The sequence below is a fragment of the Chiroxiphia lanceolata genome, chromosome 16, assembly GCF_009829145.1.
Source record: "Chiroxiphia lanceolata isolate bChiLan1 chromosome 16, bChiLan1.pri, whole genome shotgun sequence".
Lineage (NCBI taxonomy): Eukaryota > Metazoa > Chordata > Aves > Passeriformes > Pipridae > Chiroxiphia > Chiroxiphia lanceolata.
Window position 1 is genome coordinate 16046807 of NC_045652.1, and position 27719 is coordinate 16074525.

General features: G+C 53.4%; 1 protein-coding gene across 2 annotated transcripts in view; it reads left to right on the forward strand.

The window, feature by feature from the left end:
• Positions 1-27719, forward strand: part of PRKCB (protein kinase C beta) — a 100872-nt gene that overhangs the window by 24841 nt on the left and 48312 nt on the right. For both annotated transcript variants that reach the window (XM_032704046.1, XM_032704047.1), the window contains exons 3-4: positions 17244-17326; positions 26866-26977. In XM_032704046.1, the coding sequence (XP_032559937.1) occupies positions 17244-17326; positions 26866-26977 (195 nt within the window). The remainder of the gene's footprint in view (positions 1-17243; positions 17327-26865; positions 26978-27719) is intronic.

Here is a 27719-nt window from a genome sequence, read left to right on the forward strand (position 1 = left end):
TCCTTCCCCAGCCTCTACAGCGTGTTGTGGCTGTTTATGTAAAAATAACAGATCTTTCCAAATATTTATTACTCGATCATGTGCTGAGGAGCGAGTGCGTGCGTGCAGAAATGGAAAGCCGCCCCCGAGCAGCTGCCAATCTGGGATGAGGCTGGATCTGGGATGTGGTTGATGTGGAAGGGCAGAAGCTGGCAGCTGAGGGCTGGGTGGGCTGGTGGGGGACCTTCAGGATGGTCAGTGGGGTGCTGGGGCAAAGGACAGGCTGGAAGGCAGAGTGACGGGGGGTTAAACAAAATCTGCTTGGGCAGGCACCTCTTTTAGGGGTTTTATCACCCCAAACTCTTCAAACAGATACAAGTTTGTGTTTGCAAGAGCACTGGGTGGCTTTGTGGGAGCTTTGGAGGCAGCATAGTGGGGGAGCCATGCCCTGGTCTGTGGGGGAACATCCCCTCGGTGGTGATGGGTTTGTGCCTCCTCGTTCAACCCCAACAGTTCCGGGTGGCCTTTAAGCTCCCAGGAACATTATTCTTCCTTCAGGGATATGCAAGAGGTGGTTGTGCAGAGCAGTTTTGGGGACATTCCTGTGTCTTTCCCTGGGCTCTGCATGTGCTGGGAGGTGTTGCAGGGTGAGTGAGATGCCTTGGGGGGGATGCTGCACCGTGCTCCCCTCCAAGGGGAAGGGGAAACACCACATGGAAAGATTGCTGGGAGGTGGGCTGGAATTTTTGATTGAGCTGCTGCAGCTCGTTTTCCTGCCCTGGTGAGGTGGCATGGACCTGTAGTAAGGCAGAGGTGAAGGGCAAGTGTCTCTTCTACTGGAGATCAGGTTTTTATTCCAAAAATCAAGCTGGATGTCGCGGCAGATCTCGGTGTAGAGGAGCCAGTGTGGTCTGTCTGGGGCTGAGGGTGAGCACACGGCTGGGGGCTGGTGCTGCAACTAGCGGGTTACTGGAAACTTCTGTTCCTTCTCCTCCCAGCCTTGCTGACAGCTCCTCATGGCTCAGCAGAGAGGTTCCTCTCTTTATCTGTGTAGCAGAGAGGAAACGGGAAGAGGCCAATGTGAACTGGAGAGACTTGCTGGGAATGCACAAGCAAAACTCAGTATTTCTGAAATTTGCCCTATTTTGTTTCTCTGAAGTGCTGCAGAACAGCTGGGAGACATTTCGGGCGAGCTCACAGATTTTTATTGTCCCATTTAGTCTCTTATGTATGGAGCTTTCCCCTTTATTGCCTTATTAAAATAGACTGGATGTAAAGCTGCCTCTGGGCGAGGTGGTGATGGCAGGGAGGGTGCGGGTGCTGTGCCAGCTGCAGCGGCACCGGCTCGGGATGAGATGTCACCCCCGGCTGCTCGGGGTGACACTGGGGCTGTCCAAGGGGTGTCCGGGGGGCTGCTGCTACCTGGGCTTTCTTTGTGCGAGGGTTTGGGAGCCTGGTGTGCAGGGGATTGGCTAAATTGCTTATCCAAATTTCATTAAAAATGCAAATGGATTCCTTCCCCGGGACAGAGCCGCATTAAAAAGTAGGGCATATCGTAAACATTAATAAAGTCGTATTGGCCGGCAGGGACGTGGACGGGGAGAGTGAGCCAGGAAAGCTCTTTGCAGAGCTCCGTGTAAATAAAACGGCTCCTCTCTTTTCTCTTCTCCTCCTCCGAAAGCTGCCAGCCCAGATAATGTTCTCACTGAACCCAGTGGTGTGTAATTGCACAGGACTGTTGTCCAAGAAGAGCAAACTCAATTCCTGGGTTGATGGAGTTTTGTTAGGGAAGCGGAAGCCAAGCGTTTCCTCCGCTTTGTTAAAACAAAATTCACCTAAATGTTATTTTTTTTAAAAAAAAAAAAAGGTAAAATACCAAACAGGTTTGCTTTCTTCCTCTCCACCGTGTTTTAAGATGCTTCTCTTAAGGTGATACTGCAGGTAGTGTCTGATTCCCACCTTCTCTGCTGACCTTGGCCTAGGGCTGGTGCCTCTCTGCTCCGCCTCTCCATGGCCATCACCTTGAACAGGTTTTTGAGTCCATCCTACACAGTGCTGCATCCCGGAGCTTCCCCCAGGAAACCCTGGGGCAGGGACAGACGGATCCCCGGGACAGAGCTGCCCCCTCTCTCCTGCAGCAAGGTGACTCCTCCAGCCTGCGCCGTGCTCGGCGCTGCCTGTCTGGCAGCATCAATAAAACCTTGTTCTCAGCGGCTCCGGCTGGAGCATGAGGAGCGAGCAGACACAGTAATTCTGCATGTTGGAAATGTTATTTTAATATCTTATCCGTGGAGCATCAAACGCGGTGCCAAGTACACGAGCGCTCTTGCCAGCTGCAGCCCTTTGAATGTCTTCAAGGCAGCGATGTTGCTGTGTAATAACACACAGCGCTCCAGCCTGTCAGGAGATAATGGCCTGTTTTCAAGGGAGGAAAAACAACAGAACCCCGTGTAATCTGCTCCCCTTCCTGCGGCATGTGGGGGCTGCAGTGTGGGAGCGCTCGTCTTGCGAGGGTCAGCGCCGAGGGGTTTTGCTGTTTGTGGTGCTGCTGGCAAACCTCTCCTGGGAAGTGAACATTCATCTCCTGGCTGGAGTCCAGGAGAGTGCTCAGCACCACGGCGAGCATCCTCCCTCCCTCCCTGCCTTCTTCTCTCCTTCGTGCCCAATGTGCTGTAGTGAAGGGTCAGGTGGTCCCAAAGGCCCTCAAGGTCTGGGGGGCTAACACTGTCAGCGTTAGTCCTGTGCTTCCCCTCACTCCTGTTCCCTGGCATTTTGGCAGTGGAGGGTCAGCCTTGTGTGATGGGGTTAACAGAGCACCTGGCACAGGCAATGTGTTGCCAAAATAGCAAATTGCCCCTGCAAACAGTGCCAGGGCTGCTGTCCTGTCCCCTGGCAAGTCCTGTGTGCTGCGGCTCCAGTGGGTTTGGCACGGACACTGTGGTGCTGCCTCGGGAGCCTCCAGCAGAGGCTTTCCATGGGAGCCTCATCCACAGTGTCTCCTACCCCAGCGAGTCCTCCCCTGGTAACATCCAGTTTTTTATGTAAAGCTGGAGCTCCTCCCTGCCTTGGGAGAGCCTGAAGCTCGGCCGTGCTCCTGCTGGGCACTGGTGGGTGCTGCCTGCAGTCCCTGCTGTGATGGCTGTGGGACAGGGCTGGGAGCTGAGCCCAGGCTGGCAGAGGGCTCCCGGGGTGCAAGGCTGCTCACAGGGTGCTGCTTAGGGGCTGGATCCTGCCCAGTGCATCAGATGCATCACTGGAAGAAACCTTTGGCTGACCTGGCTGCCGATGGTTTGAACAGGATTTGGAAAATAGGAGCAACTTGTTCCTAAGGAGCGTCAGCAGAACAATTCCCCAGCAGGTTCTGTGCCTCTGCTCTCCATGGCATCACAGGGTGTCTGCTCAGGCTGGGACAGCACTGGGGCAGCCATGCTCTGTCCTTTGCTTGGCCACAGACCTGGTGTGTGGCTCAGGACAAATCCTGGCTCCAGATGGACAGACAAACATCCTCTGGGTGTGTGTGGCAGGGCCTTGATGCCCATTAGAGTCTCTGGCTGTTGTTCTGCTGCTGTGTTTGCTGATAACCTGACCTGCTGCCCAACCCATAGGGGTGCCCCACAGAGGGGCTGGTGGTGGGAGGGGGGCTTGGGTGCAGGTCTGATCCCCTCTGTGTAGAGAACATGAGAGGAGTGGAAATAGGATCCTGTCCCAAGCATGTGGAGGGCTGTGTGGTGCTGCAGAATGTGGCTGTGTCCAGGAGGACATGGGTAGGGATTCCTGTGCTGCCTTGCCCAGCCCCATCACAGGGAATTTGCTGTCCCTGTGTCCCCACTGCAGCACGAGGGAGGGATTGAGAATGGCCTTGGAGAGTGGAGCTCATCAAATTAGTGGTGTTGCTGGGACCTGACAGCGAGGTGAGGCTGCAGCTCAAGGTTTGCTCTTCCCTTACTGTACCCTCCCAATGCCCTGCGTGGCTCGTGCTCACTTGCTGCAGCTGGAGCAGCTCCAGGTGAGCTTTAGCCTTCATCAGGTGATTGCTGGTTGAGCAGCGTCTGGGCCCTTCACCACTCAGACCATGAACACTGGGGATGGGCATCCCCCGCTGTGGGCTGGCAGTCTGTGCCCTGCTTCGGTCTGCTGGGTCTGAGGAGGCTCCTCAGTGGGGGCACCCTGACGTGTCACCCTGTGGTGTGTCACCTGCCCCGTGTGCCACCACCCCCGCCTGTCCCTGCAGCGAGTGTCACATCAGCACAGAGCCCTCTCCCCAGGGGGCTGGGGGTGCCCAAGGGCTGCCCAAGGGCTGCCTGGTGTCCCCTCCCTTTGCCAGGGTCCAGTGCCCTGGGCTGCTGCTGCTTTCCTGGGGACTGACTGGCTCCTGGTCCTGCCAGATGGGCGTTTGGAGAACTGTGGTGGGGGGGAAGACCTGCTGGTGGCTTTTTGGGGACATCCTGCGGTGACAGCGGGTGATGGAGAACATCCTTTCCTTGCCTGCGGCATTTGATGGTCCTGCCAGATCTTTTTAAAGTAGAGACAGTGGGGACAAAATGCTTGATTTAATTTTATCCCTATGTTAAAATAGCCTTAATGCACATGGGACAGCTTCTCTCTGAGCCCGTGGCTCACAGATGGTGGCTGCTGGGTGCCCAGCCCCCTGGGCCCCCCTCTGCGGGGGGTGCTGGTGCTGTGGGAGGGTGCAGAGCGTGGGGGGCCGGGGTGGAGCGTGGGCACTGTGAGTCAGCAGCTGCCCGTGCAGATGGAGCTGCTGCGACAGCTCTGCCGGGAGCAGGGGCTGGTGGTGCTGCCGCGCTCGGGCTCCAGCCCCGGGGTCCCTCTGAGCCCCCTGCTGCCAGCTGCTGAGGTCTGGGGGACACGCTCCTCTTGGAGGGGCTGGGAGAGTCCAAACCCAAAGGGAACCCCTGCTCTGTGTCTCAGCTGTGGCACTGAGCCTGTGTTGTGCTGCTGGAGGAAGTGGTTGAAATAAGGAGTCCAGTTGACCACTCTCTTCTGCCGGGGCACAGGGGCAGCACTGCAGTCCCACGTCCCTGCCATGGGTGGCCATGCTGAGGAAGCAGAGCAGGCTCATGGGGGTGTTTTCTGGCTTCCCACCATGCAGGACCAGGGATAGAGCTTTATCTCCTGCTGTCTGGCAGGTCCTGAGGTGTCTCATGGGCTTGGAAGCTCCAAATCATGCTGGCTGATGTTTGTCTGGATTAGTTCACAGAATCCTGGAATGGTTTGGATTGGAAGGACTGTTGAAGATCATCCAGTTCTAATGGCCCTGCAATGGGCAGGGACACGTTCCACTAGATCAAGTTGCTCCAAGCCCCATCCAGCCTGGCATTGAACAGGGATGAGGCATCCACAGCTCCTCTGGGCAGCCCGTTGGATGTTGACCAGGGGGAAGTGGAGGTGCTGAAGGACACACTGGACTGGGTTCCAACCCTCAAACTGGGGCACAGGTGCCCAGCAGCGAGCTGGTGACTGCCCAGCTGGGGCAAAACCTGGTGTGCAACAGGAGAGAGAGGCCAGAGATGGATGGAAAAATGTCTTGAGGCTGTTTGGACGCTTGGTTTGATCAGTGGCATGGACAGGAGGTGTGCTAATGTCAGGAGCTGTTTGTGCCTGTGTTTAAAGCGCTGCCAGGGCAAGTTTGGGTTGGAAGGAACCTTAAAAACCTCAAGTTCATGCCATGGGTTGCTGTGCTTGGTCACCAGGGAGGTGTCGTGCTGCTGGTGCAGCTGCAGAGGGGACACGGTCAGTGTTTTGTGTCGGAAGCCCAGGGCTGTGCAACACTAAATATATCCTCTGTAGGCAGCTTCACCTTACCAGGACCCTGGCTGACTGCTGCTTTCACTTGTACTTAAATTGAGCTGTTCACGTTCCTGGGTGTTCAAGAAACCCTTCAAACATCATTCAGTGTGTGGAGAACAAACCCTCCCAAGATGCTGCCAGCTCAAAATAAGCCTGAGGCAGCAGCAGGGAAGTCATTACTCTTCATATCAGACAAAAAAAAATATGTTCCTGTTGTATTCATGATTATTTTGGTTTTTTGTGCTTCCTGAAAAGCCAAGGGACCATGCAGCTTTCTGGGTTTTTTTTAGAAATACACAGAGGAGCAAGAGTACAGCCCATACCATCTCTTTAGCAGTGTATAAATGCCTCCCAGCCTTTGCTGTGTGGTAATTCTGTGTTCTTGGTCTACTCTCGATGGTGTCTTGGTCAAAGAGCTTCATTTATTCACATTTGTAGGGCTGGTTTTGAACTCCAGGCCCTTGGCTCACTGGTGATGAGCTTCTGGAGGGAAGGTGAGTGCTCTGGAAAAAACCACCACTTCTGGCCAGGGGTACTTGAGAGGTTTCCCCCATGTATGAGCTCCACTCTCTACCCTCAGTAGCTGTAGGACACGAGTGCAGCATCTCACTGTGAGCACTCAGCATAAACTTCTCCTGCTGCTCTGCAGGGGCAAAAAGCAGCTCAGTCTGTGGATCTCCAGTGCCAGGGAAAATCAATACTCCTATCAGGACTGTGAAGCCTCTTGGCCAGAGGAGGCTTAGGATGAGCACAATGAAATCCTCACGGAAATCCATGGATTCCAGCGTGCTCCAGGTTCAGGAGGAGGCACAGGCTGTTTGGGGCACACCTGGACCCCACCCCACAGTGCCTTGGGGCAGTTGGTGTGGTGGGGGCACCAGTGAGAGAGGGGGGATTTGGGTCTCTGCTGAGATGTCTTTGGCTGACCCTCTGATCCCATCATCCCGAGGTGCTCCAAACATATGCAGCTCTGTGATTTATTCAGGAAACTGGTTTGACACCTGCCCCTTGTAGGAAAGGCTCCCTAATCCCCTTTCCTTAGTAAGGTGTCCCTGTCCCTGGGCAGGAACCACCTCTTGTGATTTCTCACTGTAGCTCTGGAGCACCACTGAGGTGTGTGTGACACCAGCTCTTTTAGGGACATGAAACCGTAACATTCCCAGATGGATCCGTGCAAATTTTCCCTGGTATCCTATCTAATGGATAGATGAGGGCAGTGCATGGGGCTCGTTCCCACTGCCACTGGCTGTGCTGGGAGAACTGGGTGGACTCCAGGCTGCAGAGGTGGAACTGGGACAGGGTGGGACATGGGCACATGGCACTGGTAACAAGGGGTGTTGTTGGTGATGTTTGAAAGGCCCTTCCCCAGCCTGGTGTCCCTGTGGCTCAGTGCCTGTTTGGAGGTGCAGGCAGTGTTCTTGGGGCATTGAGACTTGGTCTCTGCTTTTGGAAATACGACAGTGCTCAGAATATTAAAATTTAAGGGCAAGGGGGGACACGAGAAAGAAAATGGAAGTGAAGTTCCCCTCTCTTCTTGAAGATAAGCAACGAAATCCAGCTTTAACTGAGTTACATTATTAGCACTTTGGGGACTGGGTTTTTATCTGCCTTGAACAGGATTAATACACTGTGACAAAAAGGAATGGCTTCAAAGCAGGCTGGCAGCATCTTCTCAGGCTGGGAGATACAAGAGTCATAACTGGGCTGGTGGTGGGTTATCTGCCACTGGGACTGCCCTCTTCTTAATGCCTGACCTGTTCTCTGGGCAGCACTGATCCTGCTGGGCTACCTTTCCATATTTCTCCCTCCTCTCAAGAGCCTGACCCAGAGTTTCAATTACAATATTAAATTACCAGGTCACCAGAGTCAAAGTAGGCTGCCAAGTTTTTAATGATCTTCTCTTTCTTCTCATGTGGGGTTTTTTTTTCCGAGCCTCCTTTCCATCTCTGCACTTTTAATTGAGACCATCTGTAATTTAACACATCGCCACAGCGCCGGCGAGTTGTGTAACTGGTGCAGGGTTTTAGGAGGACTCGGTGCTCATCCTCAGGGACTGCAGCAGCTTTCCACTGTCTTCCAGCGCCTTCGTAAGAAATCCAGAACTAATTGCCAAGACTGTTTAATCTGCTCCCTCGGGGCTTTGATTAATCACAGAGTGCTTATTTTTCATCTCTCACTGGTGGAGATGCTGAGGGTGTCGCTGGGGGGCTGGGACTGGTCCTGGAGCTGGTGTGTGGGTGTTTGTGAGCAGAGTTGGCTGCAGGCACCAGGGATGTCCCCAGGGACCCAGCCCCCAGCCCCTTGCAAAGGCACAGGGCTCTGTGGGGGCTGCAGCAGTGTCCTCGATGCCTGTCCCCAATTGTCCAAGTACAAAGCAAGTCTGTCCATCAGCTGTGCATCTCGAGAAGTGTCTCCTCTGCCTGACCTTGGCCAGCACCTGGCTGCTCCTCCTCCAGTGCCTGTGATCCCCAAATCATCCATGTCCCTGTCCCTGCTTGCCTCGGGGCCATCCTCCCTGTGCCAGCCTTCCCTCCATGCCGTGTCACAAGGCTCGTGATTCAGGCTTTTAAGAAACAGGTTAGAGGGGACTGTTAACATGGGAAGAACCAAATTCCACCTTGTGAAATTACCTGTTAGTGTAGCAGCAGTGTGTGGCCGGGCTATAATTAAGGATGGGGAACAGCACGTTCCCCCCCGTTCCTTCAGGGCTCTGTCGGGGCCGTGTGTGGGCAGCACAACCCGGCGAGTTCCCCTGCCCTTGTGTGGGTCTGTGCAGCGGCACCTGGGACAGGGAACGGAGCAGAGGAGAAAGGTGTCCATGGGGAGACATTGGTGGCTTCATTCTCATGGCTTTCAGCGTCCCTGCTGGCCTTGGCTGTGTCCTGGGGGAGCTGGGTTTGGGGAGTGGGCGGGTGCTGCAGCTCAGTGTCTGTGTGCCCCGTGGTCACCCCCACGCTGCAAACAGCCTCTCTGTGAGGGTTCTGCCAGGGGCTTTTGTTGGGCTCTCAGTAGCTTGTTTTGTGGTGGGACGCAGCTGTGGACCTGCATGGTCCAGGAACAGGCACATGGTGGGGTGAAAGAACAGTTCCTATAGGGTGTCTTTGGATGCTGGGATGCTCTGCTTGCTGCTCCCAAGCAGCTTTTTTGGCCCAAGCTTGGTGGAGGAATTCACCCTCTGCCACGTCCAGTGAACTCTGTACCAGCAAGAGTCACAAAATCCAGGCCAGCTGGACTTTGTTTCCTGGAACAACCCCTCTACCTGGACAGCCCTGTCCCTTGGGGCCTGGACCACCCTGTCCCTGGCATCCTGGACCACCCTCTGCCTGGACAACCCTGTCCCTGGTAGCCTGGATGTGGCTTTAGGTGTTCTTCTGGCACATGCAGTGGGAGAATGAAGTTCTCTCCCCATCCCAGCTCTGATGCTGTCATCGTCCCTGTCCCCACCCACTCCTCTTCCACTGCTGGAAATGATTGATGCTCCTCATCCTGCCTGGCTCCAGCACATTCATTGTCATGCAGAGGATGTTGTCAATTCATTATGGTATGTCATGGAAAAGCTGCAGGCAGTTCTGGGTGTTTGTTCATGTGGGCTCAAGTCCTTCTGAAAGCACGTGGCTGGGCTCAAAATACTCAACCCCTTTCAATGGAAAAGGAGGAATGTTAAAGATACACCTTTCAGGAGAACCTTCCTCCCCCTCCTCAGTGCAGCTGCTGGGGTTGGTTCAGGTGTTGGGCACTGCAGGCACTGGATTCACCTGAGTTCTGCTGACAAGGTCTTACCCTGAGAAGCAGGTGCCACTTGTGCCCAGCTCTGACCCTGGATGCTGCTGGAGCTCAGCAGTGGACAGTGATGGGTCTGCAGGAGCCACCCAGAGCTCTCAGCCTGTGACAACGTGAGGAGCCCCCCAGACCTTGGTACTGGAAGTGTTTTCCTCCCCATCCCAGGGTATCAATAACACAAATGTTTCTGAGGAGCCCTAAAACTTTTACTGCACAGAGGAAAGGGGTAAAGCTGAGCTCTGGGCTCTTGCCCAGTTTTGGAGGCTGTGGCAGTTCCTGCTGCTGGAGCCAGAGCCCGGTGCTGCTGCCAAGAACCATCTCGAGCCCTGCCCGTGCTGTTGGGGCGGGGGGTCTTGGTGGGCTCCCAGAACTCCTGTCAGCATGGGTGGTTCCAGCACAGCCGGTGGATCTGCAGGAGCTGCTCCGCGTGTCGCGCCGGCCGGGAGCACACGCGGGGCTAAATTATTCAGCCTGAAAGTGAATCTCTGTTACAGCTCAGTCCGGGAGAAATGCTGATGAAGTATTTAAATTCTGAGCCGATTTTCTCAGAGCCAGGACAGGCTCTCTAATGCAAAATTAATGTCTCTGTGTCTGTGGAAATAGCTGCCAGCCCTGGGATGGACGGGCTGCTGGCCGGTGGCATCGCGGGATGAGGGAGACGAGGCTCTTCTGCAGCATCCTGGGTTTCTTGTTTAAGAGCCAACATTGCTCCTCTTCCCCTCCCAAAGAGCAAATAGGCAGAAGAGTGAGGGGGCAGTTTTCTTGGAATTTTCCCTGTAGAGTCAATAGGACATGTGAGCAAAAAAGCCTGGAGTTGGGTTTTTGGGCAGATGAGGAGCCTAAATAAATTAGGGTATTTCAGTGTGCCCTTTTCCTAACAGGGATGTGCACAAAAGAGGATTCCAGCTCTTCGGGCACATAGACCCTATTGCTGAGCTCCTGACCTGGAAGACCTTGGGGGGCCAAGAGGAACCTGAACATCCTCCTCTCCCTGCAAAAGGGGATATCCTTGTGTGATCCCTGATCCCACATGTCTGTGTCCATGCTCCATCCCTCTCCAGAAGCCAGCCTGGGATGAGTAGTGGTGGGCAAAAGCCCTACCTGTTATGTAGGATCTTAAGTGGTCCCAACTCCGGCCACTGCTGCCAGAATCTCCCAGAGAGCAGAAGGGACAGTGAGAATTGCTTTTGTAATGGCTGAGAGATTGTACAGCTTTAAAAAGACACATCCTGCTGCTTTTGCTTCAGAAATATCAGGAAATGCAGTTTTCTCTGCCTGGCACTCGATGGCAGCTCTCCCAGCGCTGGTTTGCCAGGCTGGGCCTCCTCAGGTCTGTGACAGAGGTTTCTGTGTCCCACTGCTGCAGGATTAACAGGTCTGGGGGAGAATCATTCCCTGGGGTTGAAATCTTTGTAGCTGTCCAGGCAATCAGAACCTTCTAGAGCAACAGGCTCAGGAGACTTCATGAAAGAGAAGCCTCATGTCTTGTGCTATCTATTTTTTCCCCTTTTCCTTAAGGAAAACAGCTGTTTCCTTTTCTGTAACAAGACCAAACTGGGCAGAAATGCCTTTTCACACTTCTTACCCCTGCACCTCACTTCATCACTTCATCTTTTACTTGAATCAGTGACCTCTCCCCTTCTTCCTGGTCCCCCATGGTCTCTGTCCTCTGCCTTAACCTTTCTGCTCATCCCAGTGCCAGGATGCTGCTGTACCTGGGCCGTGTGCCCAATGGGGCAAATCAGCAAAATTCCAGTGTCTTCCAGGGCACAGAAGTTTCTCATCATTCCTTGTGGTTGCTGGGCCGTGGTGGAGCAGGCACAGACCCAGGGAGGGTGGGCAAGGTCCTTTGTGTCACTCTCTTCATCCTCCGACCACCAAGCAACCGATGCATCAGCCCAGATCCTGACATCCCCATCCCTGTTCCCAGTGCTATGTGAAAATCCCTGTGGATCATGGTTGTTTTTACTGTGTCTCTCTGGAGCTGACAGTGGGAAAACCACTGAAGTCTGAGGAGCTGAAGACATTTGTTGTGCTGTAAGAACCCCAGAAAGCTTTTAACCAAAGCTGGGGATTAAATCCAAAGAGCACAAATTTTAGCTCAGCTTCTCTCTCTGTGTGCTCTAAGTGATTAAAAGCTGTAAAGTGCTGTCAGAAATTGAGGACTTCCCCTCCTGGAGCCCTTATTTCCCCTTATTTTATGATTACCACGCTTCACTGCCTCTGTTTGATGTCGTGAGTCTGATTTATTTTTTTTTGATCTGGAATGGAAAATCGTGGGCAGCTCTGGCTTTGGAGCGTTTCAGTCCCTCGTTGGGGCACAGCCCAGGGCAGTGCCTCTGACCCCGGGGGTTTGCCCACTGTAGGTGGATCAACACAAAGCTTCTTTAAAAAAAAAAAATCTTTTTTTTCTGGTGTTTTTTGTTTTCTTCAGTTTTGCTAATCTGAATTCCAAGCTGTTTCCTGAGTCTGTTGTTAGTTGGGAAGTGGAGACGTTATCCAAATGAGAATATCCACAGGTTGGAAGGGAGCAGCTACACACTGAGATATGCTCGAAATAATCTTTGAGCTTCGTGATACTGGAACCATCTGCCAGAGCTCGGCTCCGTCAGCTCCCTGGGGAGGGCTGAACTCCTCCCTGGCTTTGATTTTTAGATGAATCTTACTTGAACCTTCTTCTGTCTCTGTTAACTCTCCATCTGTCTCCCTTACTTGACATGCTGTATCCAAGACTGTTCCTGGTGCTTCCAGACCTCTCCCTGGCCTAACGAGGGGGACGAAGGCTTCCCTTCAGTGGGAATGTGTGTTCTGGGAAGGGATGAACTCAGGGGAGGCAGCAGAGGTGACTTCACTGAATTATTCATTTTGTGAAGGACTCAGGGAAAATTGATTATCCCCTTCTTCAGAACATCAGGAGAAGGAGTGCATGCAATGAAATTAGAGCACCAAATGGAGATCAAATGGAAGGCAGGGCTGCTCCGTGGGTTGCCAGGCAGGGTTCACTCCTGCAGGGAGCAGTTTCTCACAGTGGCTGGGCCCTGGGGAGGGCTGGACACCTTCCTGCAGCTCAGGATGTTCCATGTGGGAGAGGAGGCTGATCTCAGCTCGGGTGGCAGGCTGGGAGCAGGGGCAGGAGAGGATTTATCACCCCGGGCCAGCCCTGCTCTGTGTGCCAGGGATGCTGTGGGTCTGTGCTCTCCCTGTGGGCTGGTGCCAGGTCCCCCTGCAGAGGGCCAAGAGCTTCCACAAGGGCTGGAGGCAGTTTGGGGGCTCTCCTGGGTTTTTCTGGGCTCTGTGGAGATGTGGGGCTTTGGGTGGCCCAATGCCACGGCTTTTCTTCCATTGTCTGTGAGCCTTTGCAGTCATTTAGGTTGGATATTGGGAAAAGGTTCTTCCCCCAGAGGGTGGTCGGGCACTGACCAGGCTCCCCAGGGCACTGGGCACAGCCCCAAGGCTGCCAGAGCTCAGAGAGGGTTTGGACAGCTCTCAGGCACATGGTGGGATTCCTAGGGAGTCCTGTGCCCATCCAGGGGTTAGACTCGATCCCTGTGGGTCCCTTCCAGCTCAGGATATTCTATGATCTGTTTTCTTTGCACAAGTAGATCTGTACAGCACAGCCATGGTATGGGCAAGGACAGCTTTCCCTCTCTCGTGTGTTTGTAGCATCCCAAATACCTGATCCAGAGCCAGGACAAAGTAGGCTGGAGAAATAGTGCTCAAAATACCACAAAAGACCTGCTCTGAGCAGGACTGGCCACTGTGTCAAGGCCAGGTTGGACAAGGCTCTGAGCAACCTGGGCTAGTGGAAGATGTCCCTGCCCATGGCAGAGAGTTGGAATGAGATGAGCTTTGAGGTCCTTTCCTACCCAGAGCATTCCAGGATTCTCTGATGCCGTGTGTCCTGGCAGTAGCAGCACAGGCAGGGGCTGCTGCTCTGCTGCTCTCTGGGACAGGCTCAGCAGTCTCAGGGGTCTGCAAATGATATGCTGACCTGAGCCTTTCCTGGGCTTTGATATTCCCAGGAATGCTTATGCTTGTGTTGGGCTGGCTCCCTGGGTAGCCTGATGCCAGTATAAGGAGCTTAAAGCTTTGCTAAAGGGCTTTCCCTGGGCAGAAGCGACTGGCCTGGGAAGGATTTTGTATTCTAAGAGCAAATCTTTGGGCATTGTTGTGTCTTTGGGCAAAGTGCCTGACTGAGGGGAGAAGGAGCCTGTGAGGTGAGAGATGGCAGGGAAACACTTTGGAGTTTGTTTACATGTTGTAAAGAGGAGAAAGGGGAACGTTCTGCAGCAGGAAGGTGCCCGTGTGGGCTCTGGGCAGCAGCGGCCGCGCTGCCCATGGGAGCAGCAGCTGCTCGGCTGCCTCTGGCTGCTGCAGGAACAGGCAGCATCCTTCCAAAACATGCAGGCAGCCAACTGCTCCCAGCCCCAACTGCTGCCAGATAGAGCTGTGATTCTGCAGCCTGTCCCCTTGTGTTCAGGGGAATGGGCTGCTCTGGCCATTGGCAGCCCGGAGCTGGCGGATGCTCTGCTGAGCTGCCCTGCTCACCCTCGCTGCCTTGGCAGGTCCCTTCCCCGGGGTGTCCCATCCCCAGGAAGTCCCTTCCCATGCCAGACATTTGCTTTGCAGACTTCAAACTCCTGGAACACATTTTGATGAGGTTTTTCTGATTGGCAGGTTCTGGGATCAGTTTAGGAAATTGCTTTATGTTTTTCTGGAGGGTTTTTGAGCAGTGGTTTAAGCCAAGAAGCCTTTCAGCATGTATGTGTGTGTATATATTTTTTTAAGCAATACTGTGTTAGCATTTTCTAGCATTTTCTCTCTTTTCATCCTCCACAATAAGATTATTTCCTGGGGTTTGAAAATGCCCTGTTCCTATTGTGATTTCTTAGCCCTCAAACCCAACCTTACAGAAGACCTTTCTTCCCAGGATTGTGTCAGGATCCCAGGGAATGGGATGTGTGTGATCTGGCCCTGATACTTTGGTGCAAATCTCTTCAGATGTGACACACTGTGCTGGGGCTGGTATGTGTTCCAGCAAGTCTCATAAGGTTGTGGAGAGTTGCTGAGCTGGGGGTCTCTGCCTCTTGGATTCCATAGGGTTTGGATCCTGTCTCAGGACAGAGATGACTCCTGAGACCCCTGCAGTGGAGCTGGCTCGAGCTGGCTCTGAAGGATAATTTAGGACCAGGAAACACTCTCGCATTATGCAGTAGGGAATGGGAAAGGTTAAACTTTCCTTCTTGTTGTATACAAATGACTTGGGATGTTTGTAGCTCACCAGTGGGATTTGATAACTTTATTATCCAAATAATAAGATTTACAAATTAACTGTCTAATTAGCAACCTGGGAAAGCTGCTGCTCGTGCTGGGGTTTCTAAACTGACAAAGACATGGGCTTAAACTGCTGAAGTGTGATGACAGCAGGAGGGTACAGCAGTGGAAAGATTTATCAAAACTCCTCACATCTGTTGGGTGGGATGCATGTCTGGGAGCTGAGATGGGTTTACTGACATGAGACCCTGTACCTGACTCATTCTATTGGCCCTCTTTTTGTTTTTTGCACGGATGGAGCATTCACCTAAGCATGTGTGAAGTGTTCCAATGGATCTTTCCAAGGCTTGTGGAGCTTCCTTTGAAGCACTGGAGGCAAAGCCCAGCCTGGTGCCATCAGCAGAGAGCTCCAGTTTGTGCTTGGATGCAAAGGGAAGTGTTCTGCTCCACTGTCCTCCAGTGGATTCTCTTTACAGTCTATATTATTCTTACAATCTGTATGAGAATCCTGGATGGTTTGAGTTGGAAGGGACTTTGAAGACCATCCAGTGCCACCCCCTGCCATGGGCAGGGACACCTTCCACTAGCCCAGGTTACTCCAAGCCCCGTCCAACCTGACCTTGGACACTACCAGGGATGATATTTAAGATCCTTTCCAACCTAAACCATTCCATGATAAATTCAGCCTAGTAGCAATCTTGTTTCTTTTGCTGAGCTGGAATTACCCCTGCTCTGCTGGGAAGCTCCTGCTGCAGCCCAGGCTCTGGCAGCAGAGCACCCTCCCGACGGCGCCTGAGCTCCGGCGTGTCACAGTTATTGAGTTTATGCACACACTTCAGGAGAAAACCTTGCTAATATGGTTCTAATTTCTTCCTTCCTGCTTCCCAGATGCTTCTGTCTCCATATACAAATGACAGAGATGGTGAGCAACGCTTTCAAGAAAATGTTTGTTTGTTTGCCTCAGAAAAGCAAGTGAGAGGTCCTGCGAGGAGAGAGCTCTTGGCAGATGTTTTGCCTTTGCTTCTGGGTTTGGTTCTTTCACAATGAAAAATGTGGAAAGGGAAAGGAATTTACAGCTGGATGTAGCAGAGCACAAAGGGGATTGTGAGGTTCATGGCCCATGTCACTCACCTTTTCCTTATTCCTTGGGAAATGTCCCATAGTGCTGCAACTGAAACCTGCTCTGTTCTTGTTCATGGCTCAGTTTGGTTCCTGAGCTCTGTCTCCAAACCTCTATGCCTGCTCATCTTCCAAAGAGCCTTTTATTTAGTGTAACCATGGCTCTTTGGAAAAGGATGTGGCAGGTGAGACCCCTGAGGCAGAGCAGAGAGTGGTGCCCAGGCTTCCCCTCAGAATCAGTGCTTGTTCCCTTTGCTCCATTCCTGCCTGGGCTCCCTTTGGACACAGTGGTGCCCCTGGGAGCTGAGGTCCCATCCCTAGGGATGGGGCACAGTGTGGATGTGGTGCAGAGTGTGGGTGCACCCAGGCACGAGCTGGCACTCAGGAGGACGTGACGTGGGGTGTGAGGTGGTGCCTGTTCCCCAGACCTGGGACATCCCAGCTCCTCAAAGCAGTGCTGCCACCTCCAGCTGCAGGGTGAGGTGGGCTGAGACCCTCGAAAAAGATCTGGGCCACCAGCTGAGGTTCCCTGCAGTGCCAAATGGCTCTTCAAGGTCTGTTACTGAAGGTGGTGTGCTTATTTGTCACTTAGGGAAAACATTAGCTTTGAAGTACGGTGCTTTGACTGCAAAAACTACAGAAATAGCACTGGCAGCTTTGGTTTGGCATGTGCTGGAAGGGTTTGGTAGTTTAGGGGATGGGGACTTAGCTCTGGATACTTCTGCTTGGAAGTCTGGGTAGTGGCATGTCGGGATTGATTTCCCTGTGCTGTTCCCAGAAGGGCGACTGTCGTCGACGTGCGTGAGGGGAGGAAGACTTGCGTGTCTTCTGGTCTGGCAAACGGAGGCTGGGGAGATGCTGAAGAAAAGCAGAGCTGTGGGAGGAAAATTGCCCACCTGTTCCCTCAGTACAATCTTCCATTTTTGGACACATGCACTTTTCAGCTCAGATACCCGCGAACGCCAGATTCTCCCTCTTTTTATTCCCGGCGGTGACCTCAGCGTGTGCCACGAGTGACAATGAGCTCAGAGGAACAGAAGGGTTCCCAGCCCTCCTCTGACATTTGCTCAACACTTTGTTCTACTGACTTTTACTAATAGCCTGGTCTGGTCAGTGATGTTCAATAAGGGTTGAAACTCTGCCGTGGCTTAAAAAACCTGCTCAGGCTGTGGGGTCTCTGCTCGTGAATCAGATGTAGCCGCATTTTATTTTGTTAACTCTCGGTTCTCCTGGTGCTGATCCTGTAACATGCTCCTCACCCCGTCCCTGTCTTCTCTTCCCAGTTTGCTGCTTCGTCGTGCACAAGCGGTGCCATGAGTTCGTCACCTTCTCCTGCCCTGGCGCCGACAAAGGCCCTGCCTCTGATGTAAGTACAGCTCTGATGCCCCGGCTGTGGGCACAGCATGGTGCTCAGGGGCTCACTGTGGTTCACAGCCCTTTGGAGAAGATGTTCCTCCTTGCTTGAGGGCACTTCTGTGCCATTACTTCACAGGCATCTCTGATTCACGGAGTAGTTTAGGTTGGATCCAGCCTCCAAGATCAAGTCCAACTGTTCCCCCAGCACTGCCAAGGCCACCACTAACCCATGTCCCCAAATGCCACATCAACAGAGCTTTTAAATCCCTCCAGGGACAGTGATTCCTTAGTTATGGGGACTCTCATGTTTCTGGGACTTAAAACACCTAAGTCACCCAATAACTTGCTCTCAGCAGAGCAGGGAGAATGTGTGGGGATGCAGAGAGTTCCCTTTGGGGCTGACCCCACAGCCTTGCCCCAGTGTCCTTTCATCTCTTGCTTCACAAAACCACCCAAATGCCTGCTATCTAAGTCCCCATCCTTATTTTCACAAGGATTTTCTTTCCCAGTGGATCTTTTGGGGTGAGTGGGAGCCGGGGCAGCAGAGCTGGGCTCTGCCAGCACCGTTCAGGTCCGTCTGGCAGGTTTTGTGCTTTACCGTGGAAACTGGCTAATTTGGGGAACTGCTGGGAGAAAAGAGCTCAAATTGGGGAAACGACAGAGCACCACAACTCTCACCCTTAAAAATAGAAGTGGTGGGAGCAGGAGGTGTAACAGGCTGCGGAAGGTGGAGGCTAAACACATGTTGTCGGTCGCCCTCCCAAATTGGGGCTGTGTGCCATGGTGGGCAGAGATGGGGGCCTGCAGGGGTGAGGCTCCCGGGGCCATCAGCAGTGGGTGGGCTTGTCCTGGGCCCGGGTGAGGCCAAACCCTCTGCCTGAGCCGTGGCAGCCTCTGCCCCGCGCAGCACCCACGGCCCTTCCTGCGCCGGGACAGCACACCAGGAGTGACAGTGGCACTGCTGGCACCCACAGGACAAAAGCCCCTGAGGGCTTTGCTGTGCCAGGGACAAGCTGTGCCTACCAATGGAGGTGTGGGCAGGAGCTGCTGCCTGCTTGGAGTGAGGCCAAGGGCGAGGCTTGGCTGGAACACAAGCCCTGCTCTCCCATCCCTGGGTGCCCGGGCACAGCCAGGGTCCATACAGGGGGGCACTGGGGTGTGTGTGTGTGCATACCCAGCGTGCCTGCACGGTGTTTGTCCCAGAGCCCTGGCCCAGAGCAGGTCACTCGAGGGGATGGAGCTGCAGGAGAGGGAAGTGATGCCCTTAGACTGCTCAACTTCCCGCCTCTGCTTTTTTTTCTGGGAAGGTTCACTCCCTGCCTCTGCTGCTGCCCCTCTGCAGCAGGTGCCCACTGAACTAGGGCAAGGATAGCTGGAGAAGGCATGGAGAAATGAGGGGAGAGTGGTGGAGGGGGATCCCTTCCCTGAGAGTTGAGCCTGGCCACCCTGGCAGCACAGGGGTCTGTGTCCTCTGGGCAGTGCCAGTGCTTGGGCTGTGGGTGCCACTGGTGTGTGCTGGGCTCCCTCCAGTGAGCCTGCAGTGCTGGAGGTTTGCAGACCCTTGCTGTGACATGATGTGACACTGTGAAGTTCCCTCTGGCCATGTGGCTGCAGCTCTGACACTCACACTTTCTCTCTGTTCCCTGTCATGTAAAACACACCAAGGCAGCAGCAGCAAGACCCACAGTCCATCTCACACCCTGCTGACCTGCCTGGGGCTGTGGGGGGATGGCACCTCTGCAAAATATCTGCTCTGGTCAGTGCTTAGATATTTGTGTGTGCTGAGATGGAATCTTGCTGCTCAGGCTGCTTTAGGTGCAGTGTGATGGAGAAGGAGCTGGAGCCTGAGCAGAGCCCTGGCTCCCACCCCAGCTGTGGGCACCCAGGGAGTGACAGCAGTGGGTGAGGGGGGCACCAGCCCTGCAGCTGTGAGGGGCCCTGAGAGCAGCTGGGTGGGTGCCCAGGGCACTCTGATGCCAAGAGAGACGGAAAGGCTGAAAGCACTTAGCCTTGCTGAAGGAAGATGAGGTTTGGCAGTGGAGAGCAGGGCTGGGATCCAGCTGCCACCTCTGGAGCAGCTCTGGCAGCTGGCACTGCCCAGCACTGACTGCCTGGGCAGCTGGAGAGCAGTGTGAGCCCACGGGAGGGGCAGCAGGATGGGGATGCTCCTCCTGTCCCCGTGGAGCTGTGGCTGATGGGGGACACGATGCTTTGCTGTCCCTCCCCAGCAGCCCTGCCCAGGCTGAGCACACAAGGAGCAGGAGGAACCCTTGGGCAGCCAGGTCCCAGCTGGTCTCTCCAGCAGCTCTGGATGACTGTGGGCAGCCTCTGCCTGGGAAGGGAACGGTCTAATTTAAATCCAAGTTGTCACAGTTTAAGAGGCCCCACAATACCAGGGCAGATGTAAAGACCCTTGGTCACGTTCCCTGTTGCTTACTGTTATCCCTGGATGAGTATTGCCACCATGGCACAGCCCTCAGACAGGTAACAGCTGCCCAGTGCTGTTAGTGAATCTCTTATTACAAAATTTCTGAAAATGAAGAGGGATGCAGGTGCTTGGGACTAAAGCAGGGAGAAAATGGTGCTTTCACAGCTTTTTTTTTTTTTTTTTTTTTGCTATTTAGCAAAGCCCCCCAGAGCCCCTCTGGTCTGTACCCTTGCCCCTCTGTCACTGGGGGATGAATGCAGGACAAAATTCCTTCCTCCTGCACAGTCAGTCATGCTCTTACAGCAATATCATTATATTTATAATATATGATATTTATAATTACATAATCATATAATCCTTAAGGAGCTTTGAATCAGGAGAGGGAGAACTACAACACACAGCAATGCCCTGTCAGCTTTAGAATGAGCCAGGGGCTTTGCTTTGAACTGATGGAAAGCTGGACTTTCCCCATGCCCTGTGGTTGCTGATAACCATGATGTGAATCCAGAGGCACCTGTGCTGGTGTCAGATCTGGTGCCATCAGGCTGTGCTGGTTACAGTGATGTGTTTTTTCAGTTGGTGCTTCAAGCTGGTAACTTTTCCCCAGATATGAATCTCCAAAGAATCCAGCAGAAATAAGGAGCTTAATTTATTGCATGTGTTAAACCTCGCAGTGGGTTCATCCTCACAGTGGGCCCCGTGGTTGTGCTGAGCTGGAGAGGGAAGGGAGCTGGGCAGTGAACTGGCATCCACAGCTCAGCAGTGCAGGGCTGCTGGGGCTCCTGGTGCCAGCTGCCTGCTGGTTTGCAGCCCAGAGTTGCTCTTTCCTCTGGCCTGGTCCTGGAGCCCAGGGAAAAAAATATGTTAAAAAAATATCTTCTAACTTTGCTCCTTGATCTCTGTGTCTTCATAGAATCAAGGAGAATCAAGGAGAAAACCCTTTTGTCCCTGTACAGTGCTTATCCTCTATCTGAACATTTAAACACCTGTGTAATTCTAATTACTGAAATAAAACTCCTCAGTCTGAAGTTCAGGATGTGCTGAAGTGCTGTGGGGGATGCAGGCTGATGCATGCAGAGGTGACCTGGGGTGAGCTGGTGTTTCACACTTGGGGAGCAGAGCAGAATCCCTGGAGACCACTGAAATGTCAGAGTTTGTCTAGTGTTGACTGGACAGGCTTTGGGGTGTTTCTTTTTGATCTGGTTGTGTTTGAACCTCCTTGTAGAGAGTGAGAGCGTGGTTGTGTGTTTAACCTTGCCAAGCCTGCTGAGTAGGAGCCTTGCATCTAGGAGAGAGGACTAATTACACATGATAGGGCCTCTAAGTAGAAAAAAGATGAAAGATTAATTGCTTCTTGCAGCAGAGAATGAGGCTGTAGCTGCAGATGTTGGTGCTGCAGACATCAGGCTGCATTCATGCGACACTGGCCAGGGCAGGACTTCTGTTCCACGTTAAGGAGCTGCCAGGCTGTGGTCTCTCCCCAGCATTCCCAAGTGAGAACTGGTGAGGTGCTTCAGAGGGGCTGGCAGCCCAAAGCCCTGCCTCCCCTGTCCAGTTCTGCTGTTCCTCATTCCCAGCTCTGGCACTCCTGTGTCTCCTCTTGGCAGGAGGCAGAGCTGCCATGACCACTCTGACCCACAGCGAGGTCTCCAGGAACTGAAGTCAGGCATGTGTAATGTATTCCCATTGGGAAACCTAATTATAGCCAGAGCTATTAGTAGAATGCATAATTATTTAAATTGTAGACAAAATAATCATTAAAATGACCTTCTTTGCATGATCCTGTTAAAGGTCATCTAATCAGGATGCATTAATGAATATCAGAGTTGCTCTTGGAAGGTAACAGGCCAGTGTAGCTACATTTCAGTTTGGCTTGTAGTTTGTCCCCTTTTGCAGCATGAGGAGAGGATTTCAGGAGGAATTTCTTCATGGAAAGCATTCCATGATGTGCCCATTGAGTCAGGACCTTCCTGGTGACTCCAAGCACCCTCTTGCCCATGCACTGCCTCAGAGCACAGGATCTGATCCCTCCTCACATCTCACATTCCTCTGGGATTTACTGTCCAGTGCTCTGGCAAATCTTCACAACCTTCCTGCAACTTTCTGCTTGCTTTTGTGCTGCTAATTAACTTCTCCAGCTCTCGTGCTGTGCCATCTGCCCCTCGAGGGCGGGCACCTGCTCGCTGCTCCAGCAGCCGGTGACAGTTCCCATGGGATGAAGATGTATCTGCCTTGCTCCCTCCCAGCACCTTCTGGTGCTTCCCTGGCTCCGCCACAGCCCGGCTCTTTCTCCTGCCAGCCTGCACATGGCTTCAGCCCTGGCATTGGAAAGCTCTTCTCTCGTTGTCTCAGCGTGTTTGTGTCTGGTTACTTCACGTCAGACACGGCCGCTGGTTAAAGGAGAGGTTGGAGCAGATGGCTGGGTCTGTGCCCTCCCTGTGGCTCCAGGGTACCAGGGCTGGGTCTGAGGTGGGTAATGAGGTGGGTGGTGCAGCCTGTGCTCAAGGTGGCACCAGCTGGGGGTCCTGCAGGCAGGAGGTGGATCAGGGGTCTCTGTGCTGTTCCAGCACCCAGAGGCTGCAGGGAAAGTGCTGTGGAAGCCCCACTCTCATGGAGGTATAATAAAATGACTCTCAAGGTATGTGCAAGATACCAGACATGTCTAAAGGGTGTCGAGATGCAAGTGCTGCTCTGGGAGAGAAGCTGAGTTTGGCTTTTTTTTTTTTGCTGCTTGGCAAGAGAAAGCGTTTTATTCAGTGTTGTCAGCAGCAAGAGAAGAACAACTGTCGTCCATATCCCACTGCAGTTGTGTGACGAGAGGATGAGATCTTTTGTCAATAAAAATGTATTTACTGGCTGGAAGCTGTCAGGGGCAGGTTCTGTTTGACATGGAAGCAGCCCCGCTGTGGTGCCTGTGCCCACAGCCGTGTCCGTGCTGCTCTGCTGGCTCTTCCCCAGGAGCTGCCTCCATCCTGCTGCCAGGATCCTGCTGCCTGCACAGCTGTGCCCCCAGGCCCTGTGCTCTGTGAGCTTCTCTGTGGCTGGAATGCTGTAAAATACAGAAAAATAGTTCTGGTGTCACTTACTGGCACAGCAATGTCCACCTGCCTCTGAGCTGTGGCACACTGAGGCAACTTCCGAGGAGATGTGGTGGTAGAAAAGATGCTCCAGAATCCTGGAATCACAGACTGGTTTGGGTTGGAAGGGACCATCCCTCTGCCATGGGTGAGGACACCTGATAGAGCCCCAAATCTTTGCTGTCTCACCTTGAATAGGACCTGTGTTTTCCTCCTGCCTGTAACCTCCTTTCCATGGAGTCTCTGGTTTATTGTGGCTCTTCTCATTGAAACAAAGACCCAGCGCTCTTGTGCCCTTGTTCCTGAACTTCCTTGCTTGTTTTTTTGCTGAGACTCGAGCTATTTCTCACCAAAGGTGTTTTTCCAGCCCTGTGCAGGCAGGTGGGGGGATGCAGGAGGTGCATCCCCAGGGCAGCAGCTCCCAGACAGGATGGACCAGTGCTGCTGGAGCCCGGGCTCCCTGTCTCTGGTGGGTGCCGTGGTCTCTGTTACATCTTCCCCTGCCCCGTCTTGGCATCCCAAAGAACAGCTGGCACAGTGCCAGGATGCCACCTGGAGCCGTCACGTTCTCATCCCTGACCTCTTGTAATCCAGTCTTTCCCTGGAAGGGATGACAGGCCACCTTTGCCTGCTGTGAGTTGTTCCCTGCATGCCGGGGGGATTTTCCACATGGGAATCATGGGAACCAAGTGTGAGGTTTTGGGTTGTCCCCTGCCCAGGCTTACTGAGTGCATGCAGTAAGCTCTGGCTGTGTTCTATTTGCTAGTATGCTGCTTAAATTGCTATGAAATTCACTTTTAAATGGTCTCTTCATGGGAACTGTGTTAATTCTTCTTTGGGAGAGATAATTTAGAGCTTTCTCTGCAATGAGACGGGGAAGGCAGCCACCTGTGATCTTGTTGCAAAGCTGTGTTCTGTCAAATCCAGCAAATGTCAGTACAGAGGATTCAAACAAGCCATCAGTGTGGGTCTGGCTGCCCCTTCCCAGGGCTCCACTGAAGAAGTGGAGGCCTGGGGGGTTATTTCATAGAATCATAGACGGGTTTGGGTTGGATGGGACTCTAAAGATTATTCAGTTCCACTGCCCTGCCAGGGTCAGGGACACCTTCCACTAGCCCCAAACCTCATCCAAGCTGGCCAGGGATGGGTTCTGCCACCTCTGCAGGGTCGATGCCTGCAGGGCACCAGGTCAAAGCCAGCAGCAGCTCCTCTTCTTCCCTGGCTCCCGTCCTGGCTCCCTGCCCTGGGCTCACACCCCTCTGAGGCAGCGCTGCCTGGGAAGGGCAGAGTCTTGCCGTGCACTGACATTCTCCAAATGGCATTTTCCAGCTCTGCTCCAAAGAAAGCTGTTCCTGCCCTGTTCTTCAGGCCGGCTCTGTGCTGCTGGGGGAGGAGAAGTGCTTTTTCTTTTCTTGGCAAACTTCTTTTTAACCATTCTTGTTTTAAGTCTCAGCATCTGCATGCGCAGTGTTCTCGTCATCCCTGTCTCGGTGGTACAAAAATAGTCTCTTTGTACAGCGACTTCAGCCTTGGTCAAAAATGATATCCAGAATTGCCAGTTTCTGGCACTTTCTAAGGCACTGGTCAAGGTGACACGGGCCCCACACATCCCAGCAGCCAGAAAACCAGCTCTGCCTCCCTGCTCCTGACTGCTCCATCACCCTCACACCCTTTGGGCTCTGCCCCTCTGTGCGTGGGTCTCTCCAGAACAGCCCCTTGGGCAGATGGGAGCAGAAGGTGAAGCCTGAAGTGTTCCCATAAGGGATTTAGCCCCTCCCAGCAGGGGTTGCCTTCCCACAGGGCTGTGGTGCTGAGTTTGGGGAGCTCAGTGTGCTTCAACACACACTTTGCTTTTCCAGCTCTGCCTTCTTTAACTCCGGGTTCCAGTGGGAATTTCACATCCTTCGCATGAAGTGGGAATTGTCTCCTTTTGCATAAGGCTTGTGTTTTTTATGAATGACTAAAGCTTTCATTTGCCTAAACAGGAATATGTATTTCTAGAAGGGAACACAGAAGCTGGAGCGCCTGGGGGCGATTCCTCCCTGTGTCACACGCCGGTACAGGGCTCCTGCTTGCCCTGCCCCGTGTCCCCCTTGCCCTGCCCCGTGTCCCCCTCACCCTGCCCCGTGTCCCCCTCACCCTGCCCCGTGTCCCCCTCACCCTGCCCCGTGTCCCTCTCGCCCTGTCCTGCTGCCACAGAGGGTCAGGAGTTGTGGCTGATGCCCGGAGGGCTCTGCAGGACCAGCCAGCCAGAGACCCCCTTTCTCCTGGGACAGTGGCAAGGGAATCACAGGATCCTGGCATGGTTTGGGTTGGAAGGAACCTTACAGACCATCCTGTAAAGTCGAGCCCAGGCTGCCTGCCCCAAGCTTTTTGGGGGGAACTCCCCACCCACCTCCCGTTCTAGCCAAAAATCCAGGTTTAAGTTTTCTCTGCTCTCTTATGTTTCTGAGGAACGCAAAAGGCTTTCAAACCTATAGTGTCACTTGAAGAACTGTCTCTTTGAGGTGTCCAGAAGGCAGGTTGATCATGACCCTTCTTCCCCTTGGCTTTTCTGTGCCACAGCTGGCACAGGAGTGAGCTGCCAGGCAGAGCTACACTGGGCTCTGTGTCTAGAAGTGGTTTGCTTGGGGTACAAGGTGAGTTATTTCCCATTTCAGAACGAATTTGCTGAAGCCTGTACCTGATTCCTGGCACTTCACAGGTCGAGTTAGAGGAAGCTCCGTTAGTTTTGCTCCTGGCTGGTGTCCTGGGGTTATCTGTGGTGCTGAGTAACAAAGCAGGATGTTGGTGATTAATGCAGCTGGAAGCTTCAATGCAACAGTGCTGGGAAATTAATTTCAGGGGGAAGGAGTATATTGGCAGTGATGTTATAGCTCGCTTCTGATTCCACTCTTTATTTATTTACTCTGCTCTCAGTGCCCTGAAAAGGTGTCTTTGCTAATACCTGGGCAGCTTTCCAGGCCATTAAAAAGCTGCTCAGCTCAAATGACAGAGCAGGAGCTGTGCCTTATCCCTAACCCTTAAACAATTAACCTGAGATGAAATCAAGCTGCTCCATGATGGAATCTTCCCCTTGGCCAGCTTGTGCTGCTCCCAGAGGTGTGAAGCCCCAGAGCCCTCTTCTGCACAGCCCAGCTGCTCTAGGCTCTCCTGGCCTTCCAGAATTGTCTTTTCATGCAAGGAAGATACCAAGAGATACCAAATCCTTGCTATGCCTCAGTGCTTCATCCTATCTCCTGGCTGAGAAGTTGTTTCTTCTGGAGGTTATTTCACTGGCACAGGTTGCCCAGAGAAGCTGTGGCTGCCCCATCCCTGGAAGGGCAGGGTGGACAGGGCTTGAAGCAACCTGGGCTAGTGGAAGGTGTCCCTGCCCATGACAGGGGGTGGAATGAGGTGATCTTCAATGTCCTTCCAGGATTCTATGATTTGAGTTTGTTTGGCTTTAACTCCTGCTGCCTTTGCTGGAGCCCCAGCAGCCCTGTTTGCCTGGTGCCTGCACAAGGAATAAAGGGATAAACTGGGCTCTTCTGGGTCTGCACACTCTGCTGCAGAAAAATCTTCCCTTGCTTTTAAGAAAGCTCAAAATATTAAAGTATCCCCCAAGCAGCTTGAATCCATGGGATCATGCTGGGGAGGGCTGGCACTGGAGCACAGAGATGTTTCCTGGGCAGGCTTAATATAAATGGAATCATGGATGGTTTGTCCTGCTCTGCATGGAAGTTGGGCAGTGTCCAGCCCTTCTGTTGGTTCGTACCTACCAGTTTCACCTGGTGTTTTCCATGCTAAGACCGAGTTATTGAAAAAGAATAAATCCCCAGACAAGCCAATGCATTGCTTTTTCATTGTTATGGCAACATATAGAAAGAGGAATAAAGCTGGATCCTGGTGATTACTGGAAAAGTCCCCACGAGTCGGGGGCAGTTGACTGAAGTCCATTAGCAGCACCTCCAGAGCCAGCTGGCACATGGAATGGGCAGAGCGGGGGTGTCTTGCCAATATTTGATGCAAGTTTATAATCTTTATCCTTTGTTTTCCTCCCAGGATCCCCGGAGCAAGCACAAATTCAAAATCCACACGTACTCCAGCCCCACCTTCTGCGACCACTGCGGGTCGTTGCTGTACGGGCTCATCCACCAGGGCATGAAATGTGACAGTAAGTGATGGCACCAGGGGCTCTGGCTGCAGCAGTGGGGGGCTCTGGCACCCCGTGGGAGGCTGTGGCACCCCAAGGTCCTGGGCAGGGGCTCCCGACCCACCTGAGTTATAGGCAAGAGCCCGTTCCCTCTGGCCGTGGTGCAGAGCTACTGTGGGGCTGCTGGGGGCACGAGGGGCGTGAGTGGGCACCTTCTCACCCGGTGTGGGGCATCCCCACCATGGCTGCAGGGAGAGGGAAGGTGTTGGGCTGGGGGGGAGCCTGCCTGCATCCCACTGCAGCCGCATCCCCCCATACATCCCCTCGGGAAGCACCCCCCGCAGCATCCTTGCGGCATTCCCGCTCCCCACATCCTGCCCTGCGTGCCCCCACATTCCCCCTGCAGCGTCCTTGCAGGATCCCCCTGCACATCCCCTCGGCTCCCGCTGGCTCCGAGTGACACCGTGTGGCCGTGCCATGCGCTGCCGCTCCCGGCGCTCGGCGCTGCCAGTGGAGAGGAGAAAACAGGGGACTGGAAGCAGAGGGAGAGGATGGAATCAGTAATTTTCCAAGTTAATCCTGTACATTCCATTTAAAGGGACTGGGACGTGCAGTGTGTGCTGGCAGCAGGAGCAGCAAACTCGGCTGGTCCTTGCTCAGGAATAGAGAGGCTTGGCTGTTGTGGGAGCAGGGTATTCCTTGGGAATCTTACCAAGGGGAAATGGATTGCTTTGAAATATAAATATTTATATCTGTCTATGTT